Source organism: Plectropomus leopardus, chromosome 20 (genome assembly GCF_008729295.1).
Source record: "Plectropomus leopardus isolate mb chromosome 20, YSFRI_Pleo_2.0, whole genome shotgun sequence".
Lineage (NCBI taxonomy): Eukaryota > Metazoa > Chordata > Actinopteri > Perciformes > Serranidae > Plectropomus > Plectropomus leopardus.
This window is the reverse complement of record NC_056482.1, coordinates 26,022,884-26,035,383: the sequence shown is the minus strand read 5'-3', so window position 1 is coordinate 26,035,383 and position 12,500 is coordinate 26,022,884. Positions and strand designations below refer to the sequence as shown.

General features: G+C 38.3%; 1 protein-coding gene across 1 annotated transcript in view; it reads right to left on the bottom strand.

The window, feature by feature from the left end:
* Positions 1 to 11,763, bottom strand: part of LOC121959877 (unconventional myosin-XVIIIb-like) — a 52,771-nt gene extending 41,008 nt beyond the window's left edge. The window contains 8 exon segments of the mRNA XM_042509402.1: positions 205 to 303; positions 305 to 377; positions 472 to 583; positions 2,882 to 2,945; positions 3,500 to 3,883; positions 4,922 to 5,065; positions 8,551 to 8,677; positions 11,637 to 11,763. Coding sequence (XP_042365336.1) covers positions 205 to 303; positions 305 to 377; positions 472 to 583; positions 2,882 to 2,945; positions 3,500 to 3,883; positions 4,922 to 5,065; positions 8,551 to 8,589 — 915 coding nt within the window. The 5' untranslated portion in view covers positions 8,590 to 8,677; positions 11,637 to 11,763.
* Between the last annotated feature and the right edge of the window lie 737 nt (positions 11,764 to 12,500).

Sequence of the window (12,500 nt, the reverse complement as noted above, 5' to 3'; positions counted from 1 at the left end):
ATAGTTGGTATTTTTACATTCTGTTTTTTTTTTTTTTTTTTTTTTTTGGGGGTTTGAGTACTTCTTCCATCACTGCATATGTCGGTATATTATACGTACTGCAGGTTTAAAAATAATCCCAGTGTCCAATAATTTTTCTATAAAACAGCAAACGTGAAAGATATTTTGAACGGGTTAATCTGAGCGTTGACCTTTTGACCTCACCTTGCTGTGGGTCTGCGATGGGGGCCAGAAGTTGGACCAGGTTGGGTTGCCCAGCGTGAGCGGCATTTTTGGCTTTTGTTTCGGCTTGGTCAGGTTGTGCCAGGACGCCGCACATCGTTGACTGCTTCAGGTCGTTCAGGTCCATCGCACAGGTCCAGGTTGAGGGGTTTTCACTGCGGAGGACAGGGACGGAGACACGTTCAGTCCCATTCAAGTGTTGACAACAGTGCAATTTTTTTATCAGAAACATTCAAAAAAATAAGTTACCTTTTCATTTTTACTGCGTTTTTTCGTGCAGCGAGGCCGTCCGTCTGCAGGCGGACTCTCACTCGGCCTTCTGGGAGTTCAGGTGTGCCCTCATCAGGCTTCAGCTGAGTGGCTGAAACGAGTACAACCAATCAGAGAGCAATAATCCCCCACTGATGCCATCACACCTGCTAATAATGCAAGATTAAATTACTCAAATAAGATTTTTTTTTCCTTTGCTTGAAGTAAAAGTACCAACAAAACAGTAAAAATACTTTGTTACAACTTAAAGTTAAAATAGGAAAATTCTAGGCAATTTTTTGAGAACTAAATGTACTGCAAATTGCAAGAAATTGGTAAAAAGTGAAAATATGTCATTGAAAATTAGTTTCTAGAATTAGGATTTCGAAGATTTCTTTTTGAGGACTATTATATTCTTATTTTTATTAATTACTTAATTAAATTATTTAGTTTTCTACATTTTCCTTTTTTCTTATTTTATAATTTTTGTTACTTATTTACTTGTTTTATATTTTTCTGTTTATCTATTCATTTATTGATAATGTCCTGTTAATTTTTGGGCCGTGTCTTATTAAGTTCTTCATTGCGTTGTACCCTTGTTCTGAAAAGAAATCAAACTAATTTGATCAAGTTTTAAAGGGTTAATATTACGTCTGTATCAATACGATGGGTCGTCATATGATTAAAGGAGAGAGAAGCCACTAAGTCCTGATACTCAAAATCTGTTTTAATATTTTGAAAAATGTTATAATTTTTTTGCTTTTGATGTCTTTTTGTTCTTTACTGTATTATTCGTGCACTAGACTGTATAAAAATAAATGAATAAAAAACTCCAAAAATCCAAAGCATGACAAGAAGATGCCCAAACTACACAATGATTACTTTGTAAGAGCTCACAATTACAAAAAGTTTGGGAACTATTGTCTAATATCCAAATATATGCTGTGTTTTTATTTTGTTTCCAATATAAAATCTTAATCTGACAAATAAGAAATTGTCACACAAAAAAAAAGTAAAGCAGTAAGAAGTATTAAAGTCCTGCTGAAATGTAGTGGAGTAAAACTATTAAGCATGAAAAAATATAATACTCGTATGACTATAGCTATATTTATGCCTCTGAGCCTGTTAGGCTTAAATCTCTGATCCCTGCATGTAAAAGGTCAAAGGTCAGGGGGGCCATATGAGGGTCTAACAGGATCGTGACGGTATGGAGGGACACAATGAGCAGACGGATGCGGAGCAGCGTCAGCAGAACACATGTCGACTCTGCTGTAACCAATAATGTAACATGATATGTTCTGTATGTGGAGCAACAGGCTGACGGATTACTGCAGACTGCGTGGATTATCAGCTGATCCGCGCACACGTTATGTCCGCAGTCATGTTCGCACCACAGTGGATACAAATATGACATTTAATCTCTAATAATTAAAATGAACAGGATCGTCATTAGGCCCCGAGCACGAACCGGGGAATTATGCAAGGAATTATTATTTTTCTCCCCACTGAATCGCATTTTAGGAGGCCTAAAATGCCCAAAAACCGGCCCGGCAAAAAAATTCGTATTTTGGTGGTTTGGTGGTGCAGCCCCAGTGCCCAGTTTAATCGACATTTATGAAAATCAGTACATTTAAGTATCTTTCAAAATGTGCATCTGGGCAGGACGTCGCCCATTTTGAATTTTGTGCTGATTTTTAGTGATTTCAGGCCTCGTACTTTTGCAAACTTGTACTACAGGATTAATCCGATCGACTTCAAATTGGGTGTGTCCGATCCTAACCCCTTCATGATTAAACTTTATCAAAGGTCTGCACAAAACTTTTACGGTTTTTCCCCGTGGCGCGGCGAACAATTTTGATGTCTCGCGACAAAACAGGAAATTGTTGTAACTTTGTCTGATCTGCCTGAAACTTCATATGCTTGATAAGGGACCCGCCCTGAACACATCTGTATGACAAAATTCACCAGCTGTAATAGCGCCACCTACTGGCAAGAGCAAGCAAGCCTTGAGGGACAGTTATCATTGGATTACATGATATTTACATGGTTTGGTCTAGAAATTATCTAAAGAAAGATGACATTGAATTTGTGTCCTCTCCACTGCCACCTAATTGCCGCTGGAAGTACTACACCATGTGAAACAGCTAACTCCAGGGTCCAACCTCTCTGCGTGCATTTTTCGACTTTCACAGTTATGAACGACCGCTTTAGTTGATGTCCCCATCAGTACCGCGACACACATGTGGGTGCGAGAGCCCGTTTATCGACGCTTACAGCTTTACGTTCACTTGTATTGGCTTAAAAATTTATCATTTGTGCTCAACAAATATTTTCCTGAGTGTTTTGTGTGTTGTGTGTGTGTGTGTGTGTGTGTGTGGTGTGTGTGTGTGTGTGTGTTTTCACATCTCACCCAGGCTGTAACCGTCCTTGTGGACGTACCACACAGTTCCAGCTTCATACCAAACGTCTCGCACCTGAAGGACAAACAGAGGAGCAAAGACAAAACAGAATAAATGAGTGAAATATTAATATAATAGATGGTTTCTGTGTTAGTACGTTAGGGCAATCCTATGATGCCATACAACAACACCTTTCTAAATTAAAGAACAAAGTAGTCTAAAATTTAAAATAATCACAAACTGTAAATTGTACATGTTAAACTGGGCGATGGCAGGAATATGACAGCAAAAATATCAATAAATGGATTACAAAAAGTAAAATTTAAAATGAAGGTGATCTGTTAGACATAATAAAAATGTTAAGGATGATGTCTTTAATTTAATTTAATTTAAATTGAATTGAATTAATTTTATTTAATTTTATTTAATTTTATTTTATTTCTGTTTATTGGTTTGTCGTTTTTTGGTAATAGTATTAATTGCATTATTGTATTGCTCTGTTTGTTTGGTCAAATTTGTGTGGTTTGTTCTGTCCAGATGTAAAACCTTGGTTTTCATTTACTGGAAAATTAAAGGAATGGTTCAAAATTTTGGGAAATCCGCTTGAGGGCTCTATATAATAAACGCACCTCTCTCCTGTTTTCATGCTCTGTTACAGTCGTGTCGGCCTGCTGTCCGTCGGGCTCCTGCCTCTCCTCCATCCCTTTCTCCTCCTTCTTCACCACCTGCTGCACCTCCTCTATCCTCTTCTTCTGCTGCACCTCCTCTATCCTCTTCTCCTCCTTCTTCTTCTCTGATTTTGTTTCCTGTTGCTGTTTGGGCGGCTCTGGCGTTACTTGCTGGCTCGGTCTGGGAGGGTAAATCTGCCTCTGAGACGACGAGGAGTGACTGTCTGACTGTTTGCTGCTGTTGATCAGCTGCTCGGCCCGCAGCGCCATCTCGGCCTCCAGGATCGGAGGAGTCTGATCTGGGAGGAGGAACTGCTGCACCAAGTTGTTGCTCAGTTTGTTCGGCTGCAGGAAGGAAAGACAAGAAAGAGATTTTAGTATGTAAGTTAAAAATAAAAGAGCATAAATATGTGTGCAAAACTACAATAACAACAAAATATACAGAAGCAAGAATAGCAAAAAGACTATATACAAAATATACAATGTGTAACATGTTGAATATGGCCTATAATCAAGAGTTAAAGAATATTGCACATTTGAGTGATTGCATAGAGGAATGCTGCGGTTGAAATGGAAATATTGCACAAAATATTGCAGTGAATAAAGTGATATAGAGAATTATGGCACCTTAAAAACCATATGCACATTTGAAATAATACATAAATTAAATTAAGCTTCTCTGCAATCTCCCTCCAGCCAAGTGACATTGTGTTTAGGTTTTTATATTGAAATAAATAGGTTTTTGTATCAGTTATTTCTCAATTCAATTTCACGATATCAGCCGGTCCGCTTCCACTGCGGTGCTTTCAAAGCGAGCATCAGATATAAAATAGAAACATAAAGCAGGTTTTTATGAAACTTTAAACTGTGCAAACTGACTTTGCAAATGTTCAAAGGTTTAAATACTTGTGAATGGCATCTGAAATTAAGTTTTAAAGGGTTAAAGTCTTGAGAAACTCTGAAGGTTTCCTAATCTGTTAAATAATAATAAAAAACAGTGCTAATGGACTCTCTTTTCATTGGCTAACAGACTTAAGGTCAGGTCTGGACCCTCTAAAGAAATATGCTGTCAAACTTTGTATTTTAACACTTCTGCACAGTTTAAACAAACAGGATATAAAGTTTTAATTAGTTTCAGTTTTCACTCTTTACATTAAGCACGTTTTCTAGTCTACCCTTTATGCTTTGATTTTTTTTTCTTTGTAATTTTCTTGTACTTTTTTACAAATTTCTTGCTCATTTTTGGGTAATTTCTTCTTTCATTGCTCTTTGCCTTCTTCGCATGTTCTTAAAAGAATTAAAATCAATTTGCTTATAGGGTTTCAAAGTAAAATGCAAATGGCATCAATATTTTCATCCCAGCATGAAAACAAAATCTCTCACTGGTTTCTCGTCTTTGGTCTCGGGCTCTTTCTGTTTGGTTTCCTTCTCGGAGCTTCTGACCAGCTGTTTGAGGAAGCCGCCCGGCAGAGCGGACAGAGGAGGAGGAGGCTCGGCCACGGCCACCGGCGTCTTCTCCTCCTTTATCTGTATTGATTTATGAATCAATAAAGAGACAGAAAGTCATTGTGTGATGTGACAAACAGCCACATGCTGAGCTGAAGACTTTCACAGAAAGACCAAAACTTCACAAGCAGACTTTTTCCTCTGCACACATGCAGGTTCACTCAGATTAAATCAACTATTTTTACTCATTCCTGTCGCAGGGGCGTCACATTTACATTAGGAATCTGAACAGCTGTTCGCACGGGGAGAAAATAAACACAACCACAATCATGTCATTTCTAAATCAGGATTTTATTTGCTGATTTAAATATTCGGCCTCCACCGCCCTACGCTACATGTCTGAGATGCTTCCAAAAATATATTTCAATGATCATTTTGGCTTTTTTAACATTAAAATCGTATATAAAAGTTGGCTACAAGATAAAGATGCTTCTCTTAATACTATGATCGCTGCATATTTAGTCATGAGATCACTGAGCGTCAAACCGGTCTTCAGCTGTAACCTCGAAACTTTTCACACTCGAGAATAAATTATGATTGAATATAAAGTTTTCTGTCTTTAAGGGGAAATGTGAGTCAGCGGCTGCGCCGAGCATCATGAGGGAACCACAGAGAGACGACAGAGGCCTGACATTTAATTAATAGATATCACCTGCTGACACAATGGGGAATATGATAAAGGTCAGCGGGGCAGCTGTTTGACATTCTGACAACATGCAGTCAGCAGGAGAGACTTTGGGAGGATCCTCTGAGAAATCACTATTTATAACATCTGTAGTTATTATCATTTTCCACTTCACTCAAAAGTCTCGTTCCAATGCTGCAGTTGGATCGTAACCGGACACAAATGTAGGGTAGTTATACTTAAAATTCTCAAGATTAATGATTGTTTGATATGTATGATTAGGACTGATGTTAGAAAATAACCACGATCAAGGAAATAATGTTAAGATATAATATTTTTTCAAGCTTAATTTTGAAAAAGCACATTTTGTGTATGAGTGTGAGTATTTCACACTGCACAAAAAAAGTATAAAAATCAATGTTGCTGCGACACACTGACACATCCCAGGCTGTGATCATCAAAATAATAAGAATTTAAAAAATCTACCTAGCAAAAAAAATAATACATTTTTGTGGTTTTTTTTCTAAAAGCAGTGGCATCATGGCAAAAAGCTGACTTTAAAAGGTGAAAAATCTGAAAATTAATGAATATTTATTATCTATAATTAGGACAGATGTTGGTTATAAAAATGAACTCAGTGAAAGTAGAAAATAATATTAATGTGAAATATTTTTTATAGCCTGATTCTGAAAAGTGCATTTTGTGCACAGAGTGATTCAAGTGTGTGGTGTTAAAGTGGGCCCTAAGGGGTTAATAATCAGTTCAATCAGTGTTTCCATTTCATGCATCTTTATCTTTGTGCTGCTCTGCACGCCTGATGCCAGATTTAGAGCAGGATCCACATAAGTGTGCTTGAAAAGGCTTTTATCAGAGTGAATATTGGATGAGTAACCAGAGAAAATGTGGCAGTTTTTTTAAAACGTCGGGAACTTTTTGTTAATCAGTTTCAGGATTTTATGAGAAAAGATTTTTGGGTTTCAGAGTCCAAATTTAAAATAGTGGTGCAGGAAGTATTCAGATATCACAGTGCGCAGTTTTATTATCATAACATGCTATTTATCACAGTGTGTAATACTGTTTATATCTTTTTTTTTTTTTGTTTCATTTATTTTGTACATACTTTGCTTTGATATCTTTGCTGCTGTAATATTTTCCCTGTTATGGGCCTGATTAAGGATTATCTCATTTTATACTCAAAGTGAGCTCTGAAGATAAAAAATACAAACATCTCTAAACTTTATACATGTTTGAAAAAACACACAATATTTCAACAATAAAACAAAGATTAAGACAAAGTCGTTACACCAAAAACGGATTAATGTGTGAGAAATGATTTTTTCTTCTGCTTCTCTCTGCTACCAATCACATGACGAAATACCTCCGATACTTCATGTGCATTTTTTCTGATAATACAACTGTACTTTTACTTCAGTAGGATTTAACATGCAGGACTTTTACTTGAGTATTCTCACATTGTTTTCAGGTACTCTGCAATCTCCCTCCAGCCAAGTGACATTATGTTTAGGTTTATATAGTGAAATAAAGAAGTTTTTGTATCGGTTATTTTTAAGGATTAAAGTCTTGAGAAACTCTGAAGGTTTCCTAATCTGTTAAATAATAATTAAAAAAAATATTTTTAACACTTTTACTTCAGTAAAGGACTTGAATACTTCTTCACACACTGTCATATCGGCCTGTTCTCATTCAGAAGTCGTCAGAAATCGCCGTTTTTGCTGAGTTTTCGGCGCCGCTCCGTCAGTGACCCTCTGACTCCTCCTTCCGCGTCAGCTGTTTACGCTCCGCGATGCCGTTACCGTGTCAACAAACGCTCGTGATGGGATGAAGCAGCACGGTTCTTATGTTTACACAACATGAGCACACGGCAACCAACGTGGACCATCACCACGGTTACAACACATCCACATGAAAGTTGTTGTTTGTGGGAACAAACAAAAGTCTTCGATCTACTAATGTCTTTTTTAAATTCTTGTTTACGATGCCGATAATACCGTCGTCTTCGGTGCTCGCTGCTTCAGTAACGGTTGAGTTTGATTGGACGGTTGCACGTCCAAATCAGCAGCCAACTAATCAAAGTTTTATTCATCCGAAGAATTTCTATAAAAATGAGCTGCAGGGAAACCAGAGCGAGCCGCTCATAGAGACGGGCCTCTTTTTATCAAATGTGAAAGTAAAAGGGACTCGGCTTTTATTCGGATTTTTACGGCAGTTGAGTAAAAGCAGAATATTTGAATAAAAAAGACGACTTTTCTTACTGATCGCACCAAAGTTTCCACCGCAGAAATCGCGTTTATGTGACACTTGTTGATTTAAAAAAGGCCCAAACTCAAACAGTGAAACGTGCAGGATGATCACACGGCTTAAGGTGAAGCGTTTGTAACTGTTTTTTTTTAAATCTTCTGTCTATAAAAATAAAATTAAATAATAATAATAATGAAAGCAGAGCCCATGGTGTTTTTATTTAAAAGGACTCAGATCGTGTTTTAATTTCATTTTTTAAACATAGTTTTTAAAAAAATGACTAATAAATCCCAGAACGTCAACAGCAGACGCAGAAGGAAACCTGCAGCGAAGTTGTGGAGTAAAAGCAGAATATTTGAATGAAAACAGACTTTTCTTATTGATCACCAAAGTTTCGTCCGCAGATTTCGATCGTGTTTATGCCAAAGTTGTCGGTGACGGCGTGCAGCTTTAAAAAGGTCCAAACTCAAACAGTCAAACATGCAGGATGACAAACACGGCGACACGGCGGGATGATTCAGGGTTACACTCACACACACACACACACACACACACACACACACACACACACACACACACACAGAGGCTGAATGAAAGCAGCATGCAGCATCTCTGCACCTCCCTTCTGCTCCCACAGCTTTAAGCGTGAGGACAGCGCCATGGTGGGGGGGGGTGGTTGTGGTGGGAGGGGTCACGGCCTGGTGTGATGTCAGAGTGGCGGTGTGTGTGCGCAGGAAGAGACAAACAACCTGACGGAGGAGAGAAAGACAGCTGAATGGACAGAAGCGTGAAGACGAAGAAAAGTGTCACTTTAAAACATTTCAGACACACAGAGACATTTCACCGCGTCTCCAGTCTTTAAAAACTGTCCCCTCGTCCTGTTGAAGACGCTCTGCTGTCGCATAATAAAGCTCAGAAAAGAGTCGCACCTCCTTTGTTTTCATCTTGAGCTTTTTAACCCTTTGAAACTGAAATTTAGCAAAGTGGTGCAATTTTGTTCAAAAACAGAACAAAAAAAATGCAACTTGGAAGGAAAAGTTTTAAAAACTGCAAGAAGTAAGTGAATTTAGAAACAAATTTTTATGAAGCTAGGGAGAAAATTTTTAATGAAAAAAGAAAAAGTTAGAGGAAAACTTTTTATAATTATAATAACTATGTATCTAAAATTATGTTACAGAATTATTATACATTTTAAGCACTTTTATTTATTATTTATTTGCTGGGTTTTTTGGGGTTTTTTGAACTTCTTTTTCATATTTAAGTTTTTTTTTCATTACTAATTTGAAAACTTGGAACGAGATCACTTTTCTTGTTCTGTTCTTTCTTGTTTTAAATGCAATTTTAGCAAACAGGTGCAATTTCTTCCAAAAACGTGAGATAAAAAGCAGTAAGAAGCTTCATGGGAAATGTTTCATGAATTGCAAGAAATTTGTAGATTTAGCAATTGACTTTTGAGGAATAAAAGTCTAAGGAAAAAAGTTAGGGAAAAAAATATTTATAATGATCACAATTATGTATTTAAAATTATGTAACACAACTATTTTACATTTTAAGCATTTCATTTTATTTTGATGCTGTTTTATGCTCTCTGGCACCTCACAGAGACTAAAAGGACAAAATTATTTTTTTGTTTGTTTTTTATTACTAATTTTTAGGTAATTTTTTTTTTTTTTTTTTTTTTACTAATTTCAGTGCCTTCTTCCAACATTTTTGAGAGATATCTATCCAGTTTGTTCATGTTTATGTTTCAAAGGGTTAAACCTCCCCGTATCATTTTTGGAGTTACTGACAAAATTAAGTTCTGACAGTTTATTATTATTTTTTAAAGTACTGCTGTTGCACATTAACTGTAATTTTAAGGACTGTATTTAGTAAAGTGAAATGAAAATAATGATAATGAGATAAAATAATCACTTCGCTGTGGTGGAAGAAAGACTCGACTTTCCTTCGACTTCCATTAGAAATTCGACTCGCTGCCTCGTCGTTCTCCATTAAATTACACAGATGATCTTCTATGTATTTTTTGTGTCTCATGAGTTTCTCTTCTGTGTTTAATCTCTTATGTCTGTGAAGTTGGATATAAATAAACGCAGCGCAGCGTTCACACTCTGATGTGTGTTTATTTCTCTGCTTCTCGTGTTTCGCTCCTGAATTTTCAGCTTCGTTAACGGGAGGTTAGCTCGGGACTTTCAGTTAAAGGAACAGTGTGTAAGACAATGATACTCAACTTACGGCGCGCGGGCCAAATCTGGTCCCCGACAGGGTGCCTGGTGGCCCCCAAACATTTTATAATTCACACTAAAAATAAAGTGATTCACACTGTGAATCGATTTTGTCCTTTTAGTCTCCGTAAGGTGCCAGAGAGCATAAAACAGCATCGAAATAAAATCCAAAAATATCCTGGAAATGTCATGAAATCCCCAAAACGTCCTCAAATCCTTGAAACTTCCTAAAATCCTAGAAATGTCCTAAAATCCTGCAAAGTCCTAAAGTCCTCAAAACATACTAAAACTCAAGATTAGTTTTAAAATCCTAGAAATGTCTTAAAATCCTTGAAACCTCCTCAAATCCTGGTAACATCCTGAAATTCTAAAAATGTCCAAAAATCTTAGAGAAATCCTAAAGTCCTAGAAACGATCCTAAAATCCTATAAACTGCCTAAAATCCTAGAAACATCTTAAAATCTGAGAAATGTCCCAAATCTTAGAAACAACCTAAATTTCTGAAAATGTCCTAAAATCTTTGAAACGTCCTTATATCCAACAAACGTCCTAAAATCCTGGCTAAAATTCAAGATTAGTTCTAAAATCCTAGAATTGTCTTAAAATCCTTGAAACCTCCTCAAATCCTGGTAACATCCTGAAATTCTACAAATGTCCAAAAATGTTAGAAACATCCTAAAGTCCTAGAAATGACGAAAAATTCCAGAAACCTCATAAAATCCTACAAACATCTTAAAATCTGAGAAATGCCCCAAATCTTAGAAACAACCTAAATTTCTGAAAATGTCCTAAAATCGTGGAAACGCGTTTGGGGCCGCTGCGATTGGCCCCTGGCTTCCTGTAATTTTGCAAAAGTGGCCCCCAAACGGACCATTAAAGTATCTGTGTCATCTGGGAGGCACGCGTGTGGATCTGAACCTCGGCCTGCTTTAAATCTGGGTCATTCAGCAGGAAAACCCCCAAACGTCTCCGCCTGTCGGCTCCACACGAGGCAGCTGTTTGTGTCTGACGCTGAAAACGGCGCCGGGCCGCGTGCCAATCTGACGGTACATTTACATTTCTATGCATCGAGTGAAACCCTAAACTCCAAATCCTGAATGTCCAGCTGCGTTTTTTTAAACTGTACATGAACGGAGACATTTGTGACCCCAGAGGACATCCTACAAGCCAGTTCAAAAAACTATTAAAAAACAACCAGACAGTCATAAAAGTGAGCGTTTTCTGTCTGAAGCCAAAGTCAAATCTGAAAACTCAGCCGGCTCGAGTCCCAGCAGGCCCCCGTCCGGACCCGTCAGGCCCTGTCCGGACCCGTCAGGCCCTGTCAGGACCCGTCAGGACCCGTCAGGCCCTGTCCGGACCCGTCAGGCCCTGTCAGGACCCGTCAGGACCCGTCAGGCCTCACTCTCCTCCAAATAAAACCTGCTGAACGTTAATATTTCTATTTATTTCGACATTAAGCGACACTCTGAAACACACAGCAGCATACCTTTAAAAAAAACAATCCAGACGGTCAACGACAAAATCCCGAGAGTCCCGCTGTCACACAAACACCACCACGGTACGACACACACACACCGGCAGGACGGAGTGATCGGGGCACGCAGCGGAGTCAGAAATAGAGCGACACGCGGAGGCTCTGCAGCCAATCCCGCGCTGATAAGCGACACAGAGCCGACAGACCACTATAAATATCCGCAGGCTGAGGGGGGTCACCAGACCACCCTGTTTGGTGAACTGCCTGAGACCAGGAACCACAACTGAAATCACGACACACTTTACTGTTGTTTATCCTCCTGAAGGGCTTTTTAGTGTTTTTCAGGTATTTGGTGAAAAAGAAACGCGTAAAAAGATAAAAAACAAAAAAACAAAAACAAAAACAGATGTAAACAAGACAAAAGAGTGCAGCGACAGAAAAACAGAAATAAAAGTGGTTTAAATGAATCTGACGAGCAGGTTTTCTGATCAGAACAAAGTGAAATAATTCAATAATAAAATAATAATAATTCATCGTTTCATTCAAGTTTAACACTTGTTTTTTTTTAAATGTGTATAAATGTCAGAGAGGGACGGATCTGCTCCCGACACCAGCGCGCATGTGCAGATCTGCAGCCGCCAGCTGTCCGCTCTGACTGACGGCTGCAGCTGAGACAGAGCAGGAGCAGGAGGAGCAGGAGGAGGAGGAGCAGGGGCAGGAGGAGGAGGAGGAGGAGAAGCAGGGGTGGAACCTGAATGAAACGATGAATTATNAAGTTTAACACTTGTTCTTTCTTAAATGTGTATAAATGTCAGAGAGGGACGGATCTGCTCCCGACACCAGCGCGCATGTGCAGATCTGCAGCCGTCAGTCAGA